At 33.0% G+C, this 17,054-nt stretch overlaps 1 protein-coding gene and 1 long non-coding RNA gene across 5 annotated transcripts in view; one reads left to right on the top strand and one right to left on the bottom strand.

The window, feature by feature from the left end:
• The window catches only part of LOC18108327 (MDIS1-interacting receptor like kinase 2), a 106,335-nt gene extending 89,655 nt beyond the window's left edge, over positions 1 to 16,680 (top strand). For both annotated transcript variants that reach the window (XM_052449426.1, XM_052449427.1), the window contains 2 exons: positions 14,860 to 15,924; positions 16,063 to 16,680. In XM_052449426.1, coding sequence (XP_052305386.1) covers positions 14,860 to 15,924; positions 16,063 to 16,439 — 1,442 coding nt within the window. In that variant the 3' untranslated portion in view covers positions 16,440 to 16,680. The remainder of the gene's footprint in view (positions 1 to 14,859; positions 15,925 to 16,062) is intronic.
• Positions 1 to 17,054, bottom strand: part of LOC7459246 (uncharacterized) — a 105,638-nt gene that overhangs the window by 85,014 nt on the left and 3,570 nt on the right. The window lies entirely within an intron of this gene.

The raw sequence follows: 17,054 nt of genomic DNA, 5'->3' as shown, positions 1-17,054 counted from the left end.
TAATTTACATGTTTAACTATAAACTTTGATTACACAACAAAATATAAATAATAAGTATTTCATAGAAAGAGGTTTAACATAAATATATTCACACCTCCATTACCTTAACCATAAATATTAACAATATTTATTGCTCGTCCGTGTAGAAATTGTAATCAACTAAATTGGATTGTGCCTACAAAATTTATAAAACAAATGTATTTATATTTTCATCCACCAGTATTATAATTATTATTTCACTACGATATAAAAGATAGATACAATGTATATGATAATAGACAAAGATACAAATGTGAGTAACTATTGTAACACATAATAAATTATGTTTTTTTTTTATATTGCATTTTTATCTTTTTTAAAAAATGAAAAAAATTCTTTAATCTTGTATTACCTCGCATGTTTCTGATTTCATTTACCATTTCTTAGTTGAGCAAAAAAATATCCGAATAAAAATAAAAAGTTTGATGGATCCAATAAAAATAAAATGATCCAAATAAAAAAAAACTACTTGAGGTGGTAACAAAAGTTAGAAGGACCAATAAAAAAAATGAACTCCAAAACTATTATAAAGATAAATTTATTTAATATTTGTTCAACTAAATATATTTTTTTCTTCATCCATTTATGCTGTATAAAATACTAACCGAACATAATCTAAAAGTCTACTTTTGTCACTAGTTAGAAAATATAAATGAAAATATAAAATACTAACCGAACATATTTTATTTTAAAAGATTGTTTAAGTACTAGTAGTTAAAGAAGTATGCTTATTTCAAAAAATGCTTATTGGTGTTGTCATGTTAATTAGATTAACATGGATGATCGATCGTGGATGTATCGTCGTCTTATGGATGGTCGCCTTCGTCCTGAATACATTACCGGTGTTAGAAGATTTATCAATTTTGCATTTTCAATTGATAAAAATATATCTGGGGGAAAAATTAGATGTCCTTGTGTGAGGTGCAAAAATCAAAAGTTTTTAAAGGAAGATGATGTTTGTAAACATCTATTGACAAAAGGTTTTTTACCTTGTTATGAAAATTGGACTGTACATGGGGAGCCTTATGTCGCAGAACCAATATTGGCTGGACCTTCATCAATTGGAATGAGTCATGTTGTGAATGATGTTTGTCTAGAGAATCCATATAGGAATATGGTTATGGATGCAGTGGGGTTGGGTGATGCATTCTACAATGATAATGTGTCTAGTCCTGTGGTAGCAGGAGAAATTCCAAATCCGGATGCAACTAAATTTTTTAAGCTTTTGAAAGCTGCGGAGGAGCCGTTGTGGGATGGGTGTACCAAGCAATCCAAATTATCTGCTTGTGTACAATTGCTTAATATGAAGTCAACTTTAAATTTGACTCAGAATGCCTTCAACAATTTCATTGACTTTACAAAAAGTTGCATGCCTAATGATGAAAATTTGGTTTCAAATTTTTATGATGCCAAGAAATTTATGCGGCCACTTGGACTTGGTTATGAGAAATATGATGTGTGTCCTAATTACTGTATGTTGTACTATGGGGCAGATGCAATGAAAATAAATTGTGATTTTTGTGGAAGTTCACGATACAAACCTAGAAATCCAACTAGTAAAGGTTCCAATAAGGCGGAGAAGCAACTCCGATACTTTCCTCTAACACCAAGGCTTCAAAGACTATTCATGTCTCCATATCATGCCAAAGATATGACATGGCATCATTTTCATAAGTCTGATAATGGGGTTATGGTGCACCCATCTGATGGGGAGGCATGGAAGGAGTTTAATCGTGTCCACTTAAGCTTTGCATCAGATCCGAGAAATATTCGGTTAGGGTTGTGCACTGATGGGTTTTGTCCATTTGACATGTCTTCAAATACATACTCTTGTTGGCCAGTAATTGTGACTGTTTATAATTTGCCTCCGTGGAAGTGCATGACTAGACCATTCATGTTTTTGACAATGATGATTCCTGGGCCAAAGAATCCGGGTAAAAAGCTTGATGTTTTTCTAAGACCTTTGATTGATGAGTTAAAGAATTTGTGGTTTTTTGGTGTTGAAACATATGATGTATACAGAAAGGAAAATTTTCAATTAAGGGCAGCTTTGATGTGGACCATTAGTGACTTTCCAGCATATGGCATGTTATCGGGGTGGAGTACTCATGGAAATTTGTCTTGTCCTTATTGTATGGAGCATAGCAAGACTTTTAGATTAAAAAATGGGGGGAAAACTACATTTTTTGATTGTCATCGACGATTCCTACCCATGAACCACCCATATAGATTTCAATCTGGTTTGGAAATGTTAAATGAAGTGTCCAAGTATACTGAGGGACATAATGGAGGTTCATCATATAATGATAAAATTCCTGGCTTTGGTGTTAAGCACAATTGGGTGAAGAAGAGCATTTTCTGGGAGCTTCCATATTGGCATACAAATTTGATTCGTCATAATCTTGATGTCATGCATATTGAGAAAAATGTCTTTGACAATATTTTTTATACAGTAATGGATTGTCCGAATAGAAGCAAGGACAATTTAAAGGCTAGGTTGGATATTCAATTGTATTGTCAGAAGCCAAATTTACATTTGCAACAAGATATGAGTGGTCGGCTTTACAAACCTAAAGGCACTTATTGTCTGCACAAGAAACAACAACAAGAAGTTTTGTCATGGATGAAGGAATTATCATTTCCTGATGGTTATGCTTCAAGCATTTCACGATGTGTGAAAGAGGCACAATGTAAGGTTTCGGGGATGAAGAGCCATGATTGTCATGTCTTCATTCAAAGACTTCTTCCAACCGCTTTCCGACCTTACTTACCTAGGCCACTGTGGGAGGCATTAACTGAACTGTCCGTATTTTTTCGAGATATTTGTTCAACAAATTTAAATGCCCAGCACATGGAGTTAATGCAGATGAATATAATTGAAATAATTTGCAAACTTGAAAGGATTTTTCCTCCATCCTTCTTTGACTCCATGGAACACTTGACAATACATCTACCTTACGAGGCAAAAGTTGGTGGACCAATTCAATATCGATGGATGTATCCATTTGAACGGTATGTTTTCATATTATGTTAATTTTATTCACTTTTTATTTTTTAAAAATAAACTAATTGACAGAAATGATATAGGTATATGTTTTATTTGAAGAAGAAAGTGACCAATAAAGCTAAAGTTAAGGGTTCCATATGTGAAGCATACTTGATTGATGAAATTACCAATTTTGCATCTCATTATTTTGGTGATGACATGCAAACAATTTGGAATCGAGTTCCACGGAATGATGATGGTGGCCTTAGAAGTGTAGATGGATGTCTCTCTATTTTTTCCTATCCAGGGAAAAAATTATCCAAAAGATTTTATAAAAGGCAGTTGTCACATGCTGAAATACAAATTGCGCATAACTATGTGATATTCAATTGTCAAGAACTGAAGCCTTATTTAGAGTAAGTATGAAATATTATTTTGTACTAAATTTATAATAATTTATTATTAACTTTAACATTTTAAAATTTTAGGCAATGTCGACAAGAGCTAAAGTCACAACAACCATATGCGAGTGATGGTGAAATTGAAAAATTATGCGAAGCGATCTTTCCAAATTGGTTAAAAAATAATGTAAGTATTTTAATAAAATTAATTTATATTTTATGTCAATTAGCTACTTTAAAAATATTATTAATCTCTTTTAAATCATTATTTCTTATGGAGTTAACTATTATGCTAGGTGGAATATCAATCTAACGGAATTGAAAATCAGCTCTTTGGACTTGCTATGGGCCCTTCAACTTCAGTGAAATGTTATAATGGGTATTATGTGAATGGTTTTAAATTTCATACTCAACGTTATGGCCGTTTTAAAAAGACAATGAATAGTGGAGTTTGTGTGAAAGGAAGTTGCTATGATGATAATGAACGTGATTATTATGGAATGCTTAAAGAAGTTGTTCGGCTAAAATACTTGGGGAGTAAGTGCAAGTTATTTATGTTTAAATGTAATTGGTATGATACAAAACGAGGGATTAGAGTGCATCCTTTGAATGGTTTGGTTGAAATCAAGCATACATCTCGACTACATGGAAATGAAGATTTTGTGTTAGCACAACAATGTCAACAAGTCTACTATACATATCCACCTGGTAATAAATCATCTGAATGGTGGACGGTTATTAAGACAACTGCTAGAAGTCGTTATAATGTTGACATGGGTGAATTTATTGAAGATGCCAACAATGTGAGATCATTTGATGTTGATCAATCAGATGAGATTTCTCAACCATGTCGTGTCCTTCCTACTCAAACACTTGATGATCCAAATATACTTGTTGAATCATCTTATTATGAAGAAATTGGGCAACATGAATTGATTCAACTTGACATGAATTGGGGAAACAAAGATGATGAAGATGAAGATGAAGAAGAAGAAGAAGAAGAAGAAGAAGGTGAAGGTGATGGTGATGGTGATGGTGAAGAAGAAGAAGATGATGATGATGAGGATGATTGTTATGGTGGTGATGGTTAAGAATGATGATAATAATGAGTAGCACAAGTTAATTATATTTTGTAGTATATGTAATGAATTATCTTTATTATATGTATGAATGATTTCATATTATTTCACAATATTTAGGCTTTCAATGTTTTTTTTTTATTTTATTCAAGTGTGTGTTATGCATCACATTACATAAATCATTTTCATTCACCTTTGAAACCATTTATAACCTTTCAAGTATCAATCTTTAAATTGTGATTCTGATGTTATATTTTATTTTGTGATTCGTTTTCTTGCTTACAGATGCTGAAGCGTGAAAGAAAGGGTTCTTCCTACTCAATGTTTTGATTTATAGGACCAAACATTAAGGTAAGCATACTTATAAATTTTGATTTCTGCTTAATTAATTATTTAGATTTTTATTTTTATTATTGTTTGTGTTAATTGGCTTTTGACAATTTAAACTTCATGGCTGAGTTTTGTCATTGCAAGGAATGCTTAATGAAATTGTCTTGATGTTATTTATATATTTGGTTTTGTTACAGTAATTATTTTATTTGAAGTATAATATTTTTCGGAGTGATGACTATTAAGTGGACAATCCATACTGATTTTGAACATCATAATCTAGATATTGTTTGTAATGAATTGGGAAACAAATGAGATTTAACAGTTTGTTTTCATTCTAGTTATGGCAGTCTTGGGAAAATATCTGTGAATTTTTTGTTCCTGATAGTTTAAATATGAGCTAATTTATTGTTATGTTGTATATATTCATATTAAATGTTAGTTATTTTTTCTGGTTTTTAGCATGCCTCGACGAGGATCCATATTAGATTCTAGGAGTGACAGGTCCACATCAAGGAGTGACAGGTCCACTTCATCCAAGTCATTTCAAACTACATCAAGGCATAATAACAAAGGATCCACATTTCATCAACCTGTGTATCAGAACGTAAATGAGTATTATATACCCACTTAGGGGAGTACACATCCTCCTCAACATGATTATGGGAGGGTTGATGCATATCAATATTGTGAGGGCTTTCGTTTTCAAGATTTGCTTCAAACTCAAGGAGGTTTCTCTCGAGATAACCAACTTGTTTCTGGAGGATATAATTTATATGGGACTTATGGGAGAGTTGATGGTAATGATGATGATGTGAACATTAGAAATGAAGATGAGGGAGACGGTAGTAATGAGAGAGGTGTATGTGATGAGAGAGATGTATGTGATGAGGATCAAGATGGTGTTCCATCATATCACGGTTCAACATCTTCTCCATACAATTATGATCAAAGTGTTAAAAGGAAGGGTTTTGACACGCCAATAGATCCAATAACAAGAAAAAAAGAGCTTTGTTTGTATGGAACAACAGAGTAAGTTCAAACTTTTAATAACTAACTTATTAAGGTTATATTTTCAAGTATGAAAAAAATTACTTATTATTGTGTAATTATTTGTTTAATATAAGTTTGTTATTATATATTTTCAGGTTCAATAACGCATCGTGTGGCCGTGCAATCGGAGATATTTTGAGGTCCAATTTTAAGGGAGCATGGCATTCTTGGGAAAAAGTAGATCCAATGTGCAGGGATGAACTCTTTAAAGAGTTTAAGGTAAGAACCAACACTAATTGTCATAATATTCTTTTCAATTTTTATCACTTTAATGTAGAATTATGAAAATTATCAACTGAATAGCTATGACTGATTTGTGTTATAATTTGTTCTTATTTCTTGTTTACTCTTTAATATCATTTAATTTCTTTAGTTATTACATCATCTTGCAAATTCTGAACAAGATAACACAATATGATTAATTATTTATATAATTTGAAATTTTGTGCACTCTTTTTACTTGGTATATATATTATTTGGTAGAAAAAATATTTCTTTCCTGAGGAAGATGAGTCGATTGTTCGTAATATTTGGGAAGATAAGGCTAGGATAGCTTTGAATCAACAATTGACACGAGCTCGCAAGAAAGCTATGTCAAAAGAAAACACTACAAATATTATAGATTGTCTTGATAAAGGTCCTGCCTAGATAAACAATGATGACTGGAATCAAATGATCAAAGATGTTTGGTCCACCCCTGAATTTCAAAGGAGATCTGAATCTGTTAGGAGGAATCGATTAACCAAAACAGATGGCAAAATAAGCACTCATTCTGGAGGAACAGTGTCATTTGCATCATATCGAGCTAACATGGTATGGATTTTTTTTTTTATGCTTAAGATAATAAATTAAAATTTGTATATTTATCTTTTATAATATTTATTAATCTTGAAAGCAAGAGGAAGCTGGTGGAAAAGAACCTCCATGGGATGATGTCTTTTCAGCTTTGCATCAAAGTATTAAGCAATCTGGTAGCTTCGTCGACAACAAGTCTAAAAAAGTGGTTGTATGTATTTTTATTTGATTATTTCTTAATATAACTTAAGTATTATTCAACATTCAAATTAATTTATTATTGGATGTATTTTATTTGTAGGAAAATTATAAAATGGAGATGATTTCAAAGTATGGAACTGATCGGGAAAATCATCCTTCATTTGATGGAGCAGCTTGGTGTGTGGCTTCAGGAGGAGTTACAAAGGGTAGGGTATATGGTGCACCTCGTAAGCCAAAATCAAAAGTTAGTACAAGCTCTTCATCACATTCCTACTCGGTGGAGTCATCATATCCCAGTTCATCGTATCGAGCATTGCAAAAGGAGATAAAGGATAAAGAAGAGGAGATAAAGAAAAAAGATGATTTTATTCTTGAAATGAAACGGCAGATGGATTCCATGAAAGAATATCTTGTGAACAATCTTGGATACCATGGTGGGACATCAAATATTGATCAAGGTATGCCACCACCTTTGACTCCATCAATACCGCCACCTATGGCTCCTCAGATAATGACACCTATGGGTCCCGCATCTCAACCAATTTTTCGACCTACACCTCGACCTTTATATCCTGATCAATCTTGTATTGATCCACAATATCATGGTTCGTCTTTGCAACCAGCACCATGATTGTATCTTTTGTTGTTTTTTTTTTATTGTATTTGAACTTAATTGTATTAATGCAAGTTTAACTAAATTTTTATAATATGAATATTATTTTTATTTTGTTTTTTATTAATGATATAATTATTTTTAATATTAATTAATTTATGTTGGTTATATAAATTCTACAACTTTTAAAATATCCATAAATAATTAAATAAATAAATTAAAAGTCATTTTAATAAATAAATAAAAATTAATTTAATAAAAACAAATGCAATCACCAACGGATTCTCCGTTGGTGATTGCAACTGATGCATGAATCAGCAACGGAGAATCCGTTGCTGATTCACAAAACTAGCAACGGCTTTATCCGTTGCTGATTTGGCAGCAACGGATAATCCGTTGCTGACAATTAGCAACGGATAATCCGTTGCTAATTGTCAGCAACGGATTATCCGTTGCTAATTGTCAGCAACGGATTATCCGTTGCTGCCAAATCAGCAACGGATAAATCCGTTGCAAAAAAATCAGCAACGACAAATCTGCATCGGATTTTTGCCGTTGCTGATTCCGTTGCTAAATTGTTTTAGCAACGGATTTTAGTGTTATTTGCAACGGAACAGTCCGTTGCTAATTACTCCATTTTTTAGTAGTGATGGCAGTCCCAAAATAACTCCTAGACAACAACAAGAAACAAAATCTGTTCAAGTGTTGCTGCTCTTGATCCAGCATGGAACCAATGGACTCAATCTTTTAGAAGCACAGCATGTTGTTCTTGTGGAGCCACTGCTCAATCCAGCAGCTGAGGCTCAAGCAGTCAGCCGGGTGCACCGAATTGGGCAGGAAAAGAGGACATTAGTCCATCGATTTATAGTATGCTCCTTTTCCTTTTCTTTTTTACTTTTTGTTTTTTGTTAAACTAATTATGGATGCTATACATTGCATATAGTAGACATGCATTTGAGATACATAACCTCACCACACTGAAGATAGCATGGGCTATTTTGGGACTTTTTGTTTGAGTTCCTTTTTAAAACAATTTACATTTCTATTTAGCTCACCATTTATCCATGCAATTTCTATATGTAATTAGATTAGACTTATAATAATCCTTATCATGTCAACCATCCGATTGTTGCTCGAATGGAGCCTTTTATATTTGTTTCAGAATTTAAATGTACACTCCCTTCTTTAGTGATTATATTAGGAAAGATTTGATGCTATGAAGACAAGGAACATGCAGGAACTCTTTAAGGACTAGCGTGAGGGTTTTCTATTAACAAATCCTTCAATCTCATTCCTTTTTGTGAATTTGTGTACGTGTGTAATGTTTACATTGCTTACAAAGACCTCTCATGCTTTCTAGTTTGCTTGTTGTCCGAAACTTTGAAAATTCATGTCATCTGTTAGAATTCTGCTTTATATAGTCTCTATGTGTTCTAAGAAAATTTCCCCCTTTTCTTCTATGATCTTATCAGGTTAAAGACACCGTGGAAGAGAGCATATATGAACTGAACAGAAGTAGAAGCACCAGTTCATTCATAAGTGGGAACACGAAGAATCAGGATCAGACTTTGTTAACCCTTAAGGATGTTGAGTCCCTATTCGCAACAGTGCCGTCCACTGTACCAGAAAGTGATGGAAAGCCAACTGAAAACCTAAGACATCTGCCCCCGTCCGTGGCTGCTGCTCTAGCAGCTGAGAGGAGACTGAAGGAAAATACAGCAGGAATTTCCGTGTGATAATCATTCTTTTCTTTGAACACCAAACCTCGGAATGGAATTGCAGCGAAGCAATCTTCTGGCTGAAATTTCCGTGTGATAATCATTTTTTAGCCCCTCTGTCAGTTAAAGAGAGTAATTTAACGAGGAATTCGTTGTAGATTAGCTCATTTAGCCATTATGTATACTCGCTGCGTAGGTTAAACAAAGCTAAGAAAAGCTAGGTCCTCTTCTCCTTAGTCTCCCTTTCCTTTCATGTCCAACGGCAGATATTAGACACTCCATTCAATCTTTGCACCATCTTTCTTCGTCTACTTTTGTTCAATATTTCTTCCTTTTTCCGTTTTGTATAGAAACACAACGCCATAATCTTCATTACAACTAGCTCTGTTTTGCAATCTCCCATTCCACTGTCTGTGCTGTCAAGACACTATCTTATACCTAAACATAATTTTATTAGAACTAAATAAAATAATAATAAAAAAAGCACTGACCTAAAGATCTATTATCCCTCTATATTACTACATCATATATACATGTCATAGCCCGCATGAAAGAGTGTTGGGTATATCAGCTTAGAGTATAGACAAAAACCTACTCTTAATAAACACTATATATCTTGTAAAGATTGAAATGATGAGTTTTTCACAACTCAATGAATAAATAGAACAAACATAGTTATAATGTGATTAATTTATTAGGTTCATACATGATAATAATATAACTAAGCAAACCAATAACACATAAATATAGTTAAAGTTATGTCATTTTTTTGGAGTGTGATATAAAAATGAAAGGGGAAGAAAATGTGTTCGCATCAACGTAAAGTATCATAACAAATATGTGCGATAAAAAATTAATTATTATTTCTGTTTAGAATACTTTAAGGATAGTTTAATTTTTTATATAAAAAATATTAAAAAACATTAATTAGCATTTTGGTTTAGGATACTTCAAGAGTAGTTTAAATATTTTTTTATAACAAATAAAACATTATAAAAATTATTAATTAGAATTTCTGTTTAGTAAACTTCATGGATAGTTTAATTTGTTTTTATAAAAAATAGAAAAAAATTATAAAAAAATTATTTAGGATATTTAAAATGTAGTTTAAATGTTTTTTTTTTATAAAAAAATCATTAATAATCATTTCTTTTTAGAATACTTCAAGGGTAGTTTAATTTTTTTTTTAATTAATTAGAAATTTTTTTAGGATACTTCAAGGGTAGTTTGAATTTATTTTTTTTTAATTAATTAGAATTTTTGTTTAGGATACTTCAAGGGTAGTTTAAATTAATTATAATTTTATAAAAAAATTATATAAAAAAATTAATAAGAATTTTTGTTTAGGATACTTCAAGGGTAATTGAAATGTTTTTTTATATAAAAATTAATTAGCATTTCTATTTAAGATACTTTAAGGATAATTTAATTTTTTTTATAAAAAATAAAAGCAAATTATAAAAAAATAATTAGCATTTCAGTTCAGGATTATTCAATAAATAGTTTAAATGTTTTTATAAAAAATAGAAAAGATTTATAAAAAAATTATTTAGGATACTTCAAGTGTAATTTAAATATTTTTTATAAGAAATAAAAAAAATTAATTAGCGTTTTTGTTTAAGATACTTGAAAGGTAGTTTAAATATAGTTTTTATAAAAAATAGAAAAACTTTATAAAAAGAAATTATTTAGAATAGGATAGTTTAAATACTTTTTTTATAAAAATAAAATTACAAAAAAAAAATTATTAGACATGACCACCAAACTCAATGCTCTTGGGTCATGCTTGGCCGTCAGACCCAAGTCTCTTGGGTCTGCCTTGTCTGCCAAACCTAAGAGTTTATAAAAAATAAAAATAAATTAAAAAAACAAACTGTTATTGCAAAGAATCTTTGTTAACAAAGGGTTGTTATTTTTAGTTTGTTTGATTTTGTGGTCAAACTTGTGTTTAGATATGTTTTAAAAATAAATTTAATATAAAAAATAATTAAATTAATATTTTTTTAGTGTTATTAAAAATAAAAAATATTCAAAATAAAAAACAAGAACTTCAAGCAAGAACTAGCTAGGTAAAATTTCTCCCTTGTTAAGGGAAGGTCGTATTGGAGTCATAACCCTCGTGCCAATGGCTTGGAAACTCGTCATTGTTAAAGTATGGTTAGCAGTACTTTGAGTTCTCTGCAGCAGATAGGATATTCGCATCAACTCCAGCTTTTCCTCATCGAATTACTCTTAACAACAATCTAAGTCTGTACAAGATCAACAGAACATCAGAAAAATGGATTGATAGGAACTTGATCAGGCTCATTGAAGGACTGTATTTCTTTTTTATTAACATGGGTATTTCTTTTTTATTAATATGGGTGTTCGACGAGGCTCTTTTTTATTTCTTTTTTATTAACCGGCAAACAAATTGATGGTTCACTGCAAGGACAAAAAGCAAGGACCTCGGAGTCCAATATCTGTCTCGGAAACAACAGTTCCACCTTAAAACAGATATTGATGCATCTAGTGCAAAAAGAGACGAGAACAGATGCAGCAGAAAGCATTTCATGTGGCCTGTCAGGGAGGATGGGTTCGATTCTAGCAACGGGAACAGCAATTGGAATCGGGCGTATCAGTGGTAATGGAAGTTTTCCAATTCAATAAACAAGTGTGTCTCACGTCAATTACAAGTTAGTTACATGCTGTTAAGTCTGATTCCTATCATCACTCTTTCTATCTCTCTGTATCTTAAAAGCCTGTGATACACGTTAACAACAGGGAGCAGGACCCTGACGAGTGACGACCATCTAAAGCTTTCACAAGTATGAAAGCAAACTCAACGAAGACCAGAGATGCGTATATTCTTGCTGCTGCTCGTGTTTCATGATACAAATTAAACCCTCTTTGCGTATATGCTTGCTGCTGCTCATGTTTCATGATAAAAAATAAACCCTTTCACGTCAATTACGATATCTTCCATTGAATACATTGAAGTGATCAAAGTGCTAGAAAAAACTTTCGAGATTAAAGTTTCTTTCATAGAATTCTTTGCTTTTTATCACCCTTTATTCACTTTTCTGCCTGCTTGTCAAGCACGAGAATTTAGAGAAGAAGCAAAAGTGAGAAGACTTGACATTGTAGAGACCTTTATCCATTCATAGTATACACATTAGAGGCAGTGTGCATGTGAACGTAGGACTTTCCAGTTAATGTCGCAAACTATGATATGGAAAGGGGAAAGAAAGTTGAGATGGAATTTTCTCAGAAATTAGTAAGATTTATTACTAATGTCAAGCACGAGAGCAATCATAGTTTTATTGAACAATTCAATTCACTTATTCAGTAGCTTTATTACTTATTCCTTACGAGCGATATGTTTTAAATTTTTAAATCAGATTAATATTCTTTTGAATCGTTTTATATATATTTAAGACTTAAAAAATTCACTAATGTGTCTCTACATGTAATTTGATCTTTTTCTCCATTTCATGGTCTTTTTAAATTTATTTTATTTCTTTATATGAAATAGTAAAAGGGAAAAAAAGATAAGATGGAAAATTTAATGAGAAAAAAGGGATTGATTTATAATTTACTCTAAGAACAAATTGGGATCAATTTGGCTAAGAAAAAATATATTAAAGACTGAATCTAAAATATTAAAAAAAATTTAATTTTTATAAAATAATTGATCAGTCACATAAAAATAAAAATATTTCTCTTTCTATTAGTTGAAAAAATGGCACAGTCCTAGGCAAACTTAATTTTTTATCTTTGTGTCTTCGGCTAATTGAATGACGAGGTCCAATTTTTTTTATTTGAAATGACCTTTCATTATAGAAATTAGTAAATATAAGAAGAGAAAATATTTTGTATAAAAAAATACAATTAAATTTAAGTAGTTCGTGTTTGAAAATAATAATAAATTTATTTATTTAAATTTCACTAGCCTAGTTAATTTCAACTTAATTAGAGAAGAGATGTAATAATCAATGATTTTAAAAAAAAAACAATTCCAATTAATCATGTTTTCCAACCTATAAATAATACCTCTCCATGGAAGAGCCGAATCTACCATAGCAAACCATATCCTTTGTCTCTTGAAAAACACACCATGACGGCGTCCTTACTAAACAAACCATTCTTCTCCTTCTTTCTCCACATCCTGTTTTTTCTCCTTCACATATTCAACTCTTCTTCTTTCTTTGCTTTAGCTGAACACACTCCCTCCACAACTTCACTATTTGGTAATAATAATTCAGAAGCTGAGGCTCTTCTCCAATGGAAAGCCAGTCTTGACAACCAAAGCCAATCTCTCCTTTCTTCTTGGGTCGGCATCAGCCCTTGCATTAACTGGATTGGAATCACCTGTGACAATTCTGGAAGCGTCACCAATTTGACACTTCAAAGTTTTGGTTTGAGAGGTACGCTTTATGATTTCAACTTCTCATCCTTCCCCAATCTTTTTTGGCTTGACCTTCAAAAGAATTCTCTTTCTGGAACCATCCCACGTGAATTTGGAAAATTAAGAAATTTATCTTACCTTGATCTTTCTATTAACCACCTCTCTGGTCCCATCCCTTCTTCTATTGGAAACATGACCATGCTCACTGTTTTAGCACTATCTCATAATAATCTCACTGGTTCCATCCCTTCTTTTATTGGAAACTTCACAAGCCTATCCGGACTCTATCTTTGGAGTAACAAACTCTCTGGTTCCATTCCTCAAGAAATTGGGTTGCTAGAGTCTCTCAATATTCTTGACTTGGCAGATAATGTTTTAACTGGTAGAATCCCTTATTCCATTGGAAAATTAAGAAATTTATTTTTCCTTGGTCTTTCTATGAACCAACTCTCTGGTCTCATCCCTTCTTCTATTAAAAACTTGACAAGTGTTTCTGAGTTCTATCTTGAAAAAAACAAACTCTCTAGTCCTATTCCTCAGGAAATTGGGTTGCTAGAGTCTCTCCATGTACTTGCCTTGGCAGGTAACAAATTTCACGGCCCATTGCCCTCAGAGATGAACAATCTCACCCATTTGCATGGTTTGGCTTTGGATGGCAACGAATTCACGGGTCATTTGCCAGTAGATTTATGCCATGGAGGAGTATTGAAAATATGTACTGCTTCCAACAACTACTTCTCAGGTTCAATCCCGGAAAGCTTGAAAAACTGTACTGGTTTATACCGAGTAAGGCTTGATCGTAATCAGTTAACAGGAAATATTTCTGAGGTTTTTGGTATCTATCCACATCTGAATTATATTGATTTGAGTTACAATAATTTTTATGGTGAGCTTTCTTCAAAATGGGGAGATTGTCGTAACATGACAAGCCTTCAAATCTCAAAAATAATGTTTCTGGTGAGATACCACCAGAGCTTGGGAAGGCTACTCAATTGCACTTGATAGATCTGTCATCAAATCAGTTAAAAGGAGGCATCCCAAAAGATTTAGGGGGTTTGAAGTTGTTGTACAAGCTTATTCTTAACAACAACCATCTTTCAGGTGCCATTCCCTTAGATATTAAGATGCTTTCCAATCTTCAAATCCTTAATTTAGCATCTAATAATCTGAGTGGATTGATTCCAAAACAACTTGGGGAATGCTCGAATTTACTGTTGCTGAACCTCAGCGGTAATAAATTTAGAGAAAGCATTCCAGGTGAGATAGGCTTTCTACTTTCTCTTCAAGATCTTGATCTTAGCTGCAATTTCCTGACTCGAGATATACCGCGGGAACTTGGGCAACTGCAGAAGTTGGAAACTCTGAATGTCTCCCACAACATGCTTTCTGGACGGATTCCGAGCACTTTCAAAGACATGCTAAGCTTAACAACTGTGGATATCTCATCCAATAAGCTACAAGGCCCCATTCCCGATATCAAAGCCTTCCACAACGCTTCATTTGAGGCATTAAGGGATAATATGGGTATATGTGGCAACGCCAGTGGTCTGAAGCCGTGCAATCTTCCAACAAGCAGCAAAACTGTTAAGAGAAAGAGCAACAAGCTTGTGGTTTTGATTGTACTCCCTCTTTTAGGAAGCTTGCTTTTAGTGTTTGTTGTGCTTGGAGCTTTATCCATTCTCTGCAAAAGAGCTAGGAAGAGAAACGCTGAGCCAGAAAATGAACAAGATCGAAACATGTTCACGATATTGGGCCATGATGGGAAGAAGTTCTATGAGAATATCGTTGAAGCTACAGAGGAATTCAACTCCAACTACTGCATTGGCGAAGGAGGATATGGAACTGTTTATAAAGCAGTGATGCCAACAGAACAAGTGGTCGCTGTGAAGAAACTTCACCGGTCACAAACAGAAAAGTTGTCCGATTTTAAGGCTTTTGAAAAGGAAGTTTGTGTGCTGGCAAATATTCGACATCGAAATATTGTGAAAATGTATGGATTTTGCTCACATACAAAGCATTCTTTTTTGGTTTACGAGTTCATAGAAAGAGGAAGCTTGAGAAAGATTATAAGCAGTGAGGAACAAGCAATTGAGTTCGATTGGACGAAAAGGCTAAACGTTGTGAAAGGGGTGGGTGGAGCTTTATCCTATCTACACCATTCTTGCTCTCCTCCGATCATTCATCGAGACATTACCAGCAATAATATCCTTCTGGACTTGGAATATGAAGCACACGTCTCCGACTTTGGCACCGCTAGACTGTTGATGCCTGACTCATCCAATTGGACCTCATTTGCAGGTACCTTTGGATATACTGCTCCAGGTAAGTAGCTTTATTTCAACGTTAAGTTACTAATGCGTAATAGTGAAGATAATATAGTGTTTTTTCAGCTTTTATTATAAGGTCTTTTCTTTCAACTATTTGATAAAAAAACCATGCATAATCATGTTTTTTTGGCAGAGCTAGCTTACACAATGAAGGTGACTGAAAAATGCGATGTCTATAGCTTCGGAGTGGTAACAATGGAGGTGATGACAGGAAGGCACCCCGGCGATCTCATTTCAGCACTCTTATCACCAGGATCTTCGTCGTCATCATCGATGCCACCGATTGCTCAACATGCACTATTGAAGGATGTGTTAGACCAACGCATCTCGCTTCCTAAAAAAGGAGCAGCAGAGGGCGTTGTCCACATGATGAAAATTACACTTGCATGCTTGCATCCCAATCCCCAATCTCGGCCTACAATGGAAAAAATTTCTTTCGAGCTTACAACTAAGTGGCCTCCACTGCCTCAGGCATTCGGCACAATAAGTTTGGGAGATCTCTTCTCATAGAGTATAGCTACTTCTATTCGATTATCAATTGGAACAATAATTATCTGTAATATGAATTTTATCATCGAACTTTTTTTCTTTCAAATTATGTTGGCACTGTTTTATGCGTTAGAATTTGTTTTCTTTGCATGAAGGGTTTGAGAATATTATTTTGATTCTAAATTGAAGATCAATACACTACGGAATGAAATTTTAAGTTATCGCTGAAACAATTAAAAGAACAATGAAAAAAAAAAAAAAAGAGCTTCAGTAGGCAAAATAATCAACTGTAAGAAGGTAGCAGCAAGACCCAGTCTACCATCCAATGAATTTCCAACTTGATGTTGAATTTTCTAATGAAATGAATTTCCATCATTTCATTAGAAAATTCAAACCCAAAGAACATGATAACAGTCTATATAGACTATCGATAAAGGCTACCATTCAACCATGATGAGAGGATTGAAGCTTCAATAATACCATTCAATGTATTATTAACCCGCTTTAGAATGCAGAACACTATAATACTCTTAATATTTTTTAAAAAAATTAATATTAACCCGCTGTAGAACGCAGAACACCTCTCCCCTCCCCTTGATCGAATAAGTAACTGCTCTACATGGTATTTGATAGGCC

The sequence above is a fragment of the Populus trichocarpa genome, chromosome 19 (genome assembly GCF_000002775.5).
Source record: "Populus trichocarpa isolate Nisqually-1 chromosome 19, P.trichocarpa_v4.1, whole genome shotgun sequence".
NCBI lineage: Eukaryota > Viridiplantae > Streptophyta > Magnoliopsida > Malpighiales > Salicaceae > Populus > Populus trichocarpa.
This window is presented reverse-complemented; position numbering and strand designations above follow the sequence as displayed.